This window comes from Phaethon lepturus, unplaced genomic scaffold (genome assembly GCF_000687285.1).
Source record: "Phaethon lepturus isolate BGI_N335 unplaced genomic scaffold, ASM68728v1 scaffold25251, whole genome shotgun sequence".
In the NCBI taxonomy this organism is placed as follows: domain Eukaryota; kingdom Metazoa; phylum Chordata; class Aves; order Phaethontiformes; family Phaethontidae; genus Phaethon; species Phaethon lepturus.
The window spans coordinates 61918-66917 of record NW_010520254.1 but is presented as its reverse complement, the minus strand read 5'-3'; the positions used below and the strand labels follow the sequence as shown (position 1 = coordinate 66917).

The window sequence follows — 5000 nt, the reverse complement described above, 5'->3', positions numbered from 1 at the left end:
AGACCCAGTGTTCACGCTGCTGGCACGGCACCTGCGCACACCATGCTCGGTCCCACCTCTGTGCCCCAGCATCACTCGCTCGCAACCACTTAAAATATGCCAGTAAATAAATAAATAAACAAAGCCATCATAAAGGATGCTCAGACAAAACTACGCAAAATCCCAGCCTGCCAGCCTCGCTGCAGGGAGTCAATCCGTAACGCTCGTGGCTCAGCACCTCGTTGTCTAGGCAGGGATGGTTCAGAGCCCCAAACCACATTTCCTCCACAGCAGCTCAGCTCAGTTTCCAATGCCTGCAGACAAGGAGAAACAGGCACAACTCTCCCCTCCGTGCACTGATGACAATCTCTGGTCAGAGGCAGATAAAACTGAGCTTCTGCTAGTGCTCCTTCTACTCGTACAGATCTCTGCACCATGGGGCTCTGCACACAACCACAACTCTGTGTGCTCCAACAACCTACTCCTTACGAAGGAAGCAGCAACCATGGAGGTACGGAAGCAGACGCCTTACCTGTCGCTCCGACATGACATACAGATACTTCTGGTCGATGGAGAAGGCCATGTCTCGAAGGACTGGGCTCCCGTCCTTGAAAACTGTCACCATTTCATACTGAATTCCACCATGGGGAGGACCATCTGCTCGGATCTGGAAGAAGCAAAAACAGATTACAGGTGATTTCATAGCAGCCAAATTCCAATTTTATTTTGAGGGTGGGGATGAGGGGAGGAGGACGAGGTAGGAAAAGGAATCTGATTCAAAATCTCAGCTTGCAAGACGGAGACAGAGCAAAGGCCTGGCAAGCAACATGCATGCACAGGAGTTAAAGCAATGGCTCCTTCTCCACTGAAGTTGATGTGATTTCCCCAATCCATAAGAAATAATGTGAAAGGTTTGCGGTCGAAGGGAGCACACAGAGCGTCAGTGTGCTATGACTGACCACAGGCATCCAAGAGTAACAAAGATCATAAACTTTTTAGACTCTCCAAAATAAGCCTGAAAAAAGACCACAAGACTCCACAAGCAGCACAACAAGGCCAAGTTACAGCAGAGAGGTTTTTCCCCCAGATGCAAAAAGAATGAGACAATCTCCATCACCTCTTGCTGCCACAGAAGCTCTCTACAATACCATTTTTGCTTAAAAATTGGGAGATGCTGCTGCCATCTCTTTACTTCCAAATTTTCAGGGTTCAGCAAGGCAAACCCAGTCCAGCCCGTCCTGCTGAGCGAGCAGAGAACTAACACAGCAGCCATATGGCCTGTTCAGTTTGACAGGCTCCCAGTATCCATCCACCCCACCAAAAAACAACTCCCTGCTCCTGCAGGAAAACCTGCCCAAGCTGTGACAAATCCCATCCCTGCCAGGAGCGGCTGCTGTTGAGGATATGCCATCTCTTCCAAAAGTTAATAATTTATGGCCTTGGGGGGTGTGCAAGGGGAAGGGAGGAGGATAAACAAACAATTTACATTGTCTTTCCTACCAGGATTTGCATATTTGAATAGCCATTTGATTGCAACGTGGTGTCTACATAGCTGAAAACACTGGCAACCATCAGGCAAGGAGACAAGAGCAGTCAGGCGAGCCAAGGGCTCGGCGGAGCTTTTTTTTTGGAGAGGCGGGGGGAGCCAAGGGCTCGGCGGAGCTGCTGCTGGCCCCGTGGCTCGCAGCAACAGCGATGCTGTTCGACGGGGACCAGGAACGCACTCTGCACGCGGGGTGTTGCGCAGCACGTGCACGCTGCCCTGCGAGGAGAAGGATGCACGGGGGACTGCCCATCCCTGGGAAAACCTCTTATCACAAAGATGCCATCTGCCGCAGGCTCATGCCGAGCTGTCTTGCCGCATCCCATTTTGCTGCTCGATTACTCCCTGCCTGGCTGTGGTACGGAGGAAGAGGCACGAAGAACCAGCTTTGGACAAGTCTAAGCCTTCAGAAGAGACCGGACGGAGCAGCAGAGAGGGACGTCTATTTTTTCTGGTTCACATACCCAGGGGGTAAGAGAGCAGGTTGTTAAGCATCTTAAGATTTATCTGAGAAATGTGCCACCCCAGCTGGAAATACAAGGATATCTTCACGCTCATAGAGGCGAGATGCTCCCCTGCACCCTCCTCCAGATAAATCCTCTTCTTGGAAAGAGTCCTGATGCCTCCTGCCATGTCAAGACACGTTGGGTACACAAACACATTTATTTTCTGGATTTCTCTCTTTCCTCCTCACCTTCTGAGTTTTTAGTGATATAAAAGAACACCAGGTGTGAATCTGAGTGGTCTGGTTTAGCAGGGAGCCTCTGGCAGGATTACAGAGGCAGCCCAAGCCTGGCTCAAAAGCCCTGAACTTTCAGAAAGGAAAATCCAAAAAAAGGCAGAAGGTCAAATCCTGCTTTAGTTACGCCTGTACAATCTGGGTACTTCGTTGCCTTCATGAAATACTGAGAACTAGAGGCAGGTTGAGATCAGCATGAGACCAGTGTCTTGCTGAGTGTTGCAAACCCCAGTGACCCGCACTGCCTCTGGAGCCAGTGCCACCTCCCGCACCAGCCTGCACCACAGACACAGGGAGAAGGCTGCAAAATCACCTGAGGAATAAATCGCAGGGACACTGGGCTGTCAGGGACACACAGCCGCTTTCATGCAAACACCTGATTAATGGCCAAACTGGAATGGAAACGCCGGACATGAAGGATCAGCAGCCTTTGTGAAAAACAACTGTTTTCAGAGTTCCCTTGGGGCACTGGCAGCTCGTTAAATTGAGCTTCTATCTAGTAATGAGGTCAGACAGGGCTAATAAAGAGAGATACCACTGGACAAGCCTTGTGCGGGCCAATTCCAACTGGGAATTGTGGCTCTGGGCTGGAGACAGCACTACGTACGCGATGGCTCCTCCAGCCCGCAGAAGCTGTGCCTAGCACAGGTCCCTCGGGATAACAGTGGGAGCCCTGCACAGGGTGCTGGGTGCTGCCTGCACCCTCCTGCCTCCCCCATAGGCAGGAGGAGCAGCCCGGGGACTCTCTCTGAGCCGGTCAAGGTGAGATGGCTCCGTGTTTCTCACAGCCCACAGGACAAGAGGAGAGCAGAGCCCGCCGCTCTCCTGTCCCGCACGCTGTGGTGTGTGTTATACCCACACGGGTACCCCACAGTCTGGAGCACGGTGGCCAAGATGCGCCCACTGACACCAGGATGCTCCACTACAGCTCTTCCTGAGGGTTTGGTTTCCATGACAACAAATGATGATGTCAGATGAGAAGAATGATGATTCCTGTGAATGTGGAAGAAGAAAGGGATCATCTCCACGGCAGGAAGCTTCTTGTTGACGTTTGGAGAGAGAAATAATTCTTCTGCTTGACTTATGGCTGCCCTCCCAGTGCCAAACAACTACTGAGCCACGACTGCACCGGCGGCGTGGCACCGACCCTGCAGGCCTGCCTTCATCCCCGAGCCCAGGCTCCCGGCACGGCGACGCCAGAGAGCGAAGGGTGGGACGGGGCTGGGCTGCTGGGAGCCGTGTTTCTCTACATCCCCCTAACTCTACCAGTTTTTCTTCTCTTACAACATGACGATGGGCCCGGGCAAGGGTTTGGGAGAAAGACATGGAGGGAAGCGGCGCAGGTCAGAACGGGTGGGAGCACAGCGGAGCAGGGAGCAGGCGGGGACGGGGAGAAGCACGCCGCTGCAGTGGAAACCAGAGCTGGCCAGGATCAGAGACGTCTTCAGCCACCGGAGAGACAGCGGAGACCAGAAGGGCAGATCACAGGCTCACACACTCAGCCGTGAATCGGAGAAGTTGTTTGGGACAGATACAGTGCTTTCCTCGATCGTTTACAAACATGGCTTGAAAATTGCCTAACATAATCTGCAAATCCAACTCTCATCCCTGGCTCGGAGAATGCCAGGCCAGCGCAACGCCCCACGTGACGGAGCAGAATGCTGCTCGGTTCAGGGAACAGCAGCCCTTCAGAGGCACTGCCCAGATTTACGTGTCTAATACCCACACAATACAGACTGCAGGCATAAGCTCTGCGTTATCTTAAGAGATTAGCAAAATACCATATTGTGTCACGTATATGCTGCAGTGTAGCACCCCTGTATGAGCCATTCAAGGATCTAATATGACGTGAAGCTCCAACATACCTATTGTACTGAAGTTTCTGTTAGGTATTTTTCCCAGAGCTAAGATACATCTGGATTCCCCTCCAGTTCCTCCCAGCAGGCTCCCATTAGAAGACATTGAATCTCTTTGTAGGAACTTTCCACGATTAAATTACCTGTCTGTTTTCATTACGAGGGTTTCAATGAGGCTGACTCATGATGAAATCCCTGGTACCAGAAAAAACAGCTGAATAAGTCCATGCATGAAGGGACTGCTTCCCCATCCCAGATCCTCTCCGCAAGGCCACCCGTTAAACTCCTCAAGAACTGCAGAGTCTTCCCACGTACGCAGGCGCTTGATGGGAGATGGGTCCCAAAGCGCCTCGCTGCTCCCCTCCACGTGAAATGGCCAGTGGAGGCACGGGATGGGCTCCTGAAAAGACGCGCTTGGTCAGGAGGCGCAAGGCACTGGCTGAACGTGCTTATCTTTGTATGGAACAGTGACAAAACGAAAAGCTCAGTCAACCCTGGAGCCTTAAGACTGCTCCTTTCATGCTACGATTTCTAGCCCTTCAGGGTGAATACTATCAAATAACATTGCATTTGTGTAAAATGGACGTTTCGAGTAGAACTGTATCAGCTTCTGGGAATGCGCACTGGAGCGTTACTGCATCTACTGCCTGAAATAGAAACCGAAGAAAACAAGGAGCAGCCTTCACTTCCAAGGTGCATCTTTGCAGAATTGCCACTTTTTTGCCGTTTATGTCTGCACATCTCAGCTCTTAGGTGTTTCCCATTAAAGCTTCCCATAAAGCTGTAGGATGGATTTCTTGCCTCAGTGCAGGAAATTTAGCAGAAAGATTGTTACTGGCAGCAGGTTTCTGAATCAGGCTGGAGCGCAGTATAGTTTAAATAG

At 51.5% G+C, this 5000-nt stretch overlaps 1 protein-coding gene across 1 annotated transcript in view; it reads right to left on the bottom strand.

The window, feature by feature from the left end:
- Positions 1-511: 511 nt before the first annotated feature.
- LOC104628675 (plexin-A2-like) overlaps positions 512-5000 on the bottom strand; it is a gene marked incomplete at its 3' end in the record, with an annotated part of 51627 nt that continues 47138 nt past the window's right edge. Inside the window, exon 3 of the mRNA XM_010297339.1 lies at positions 512-646. Coding sequence (XP_010295641.1) covers positions 512-646 — 135 coding nt within the window. The remainder of the gene's footprint in view (positions 647-5000) is intronic.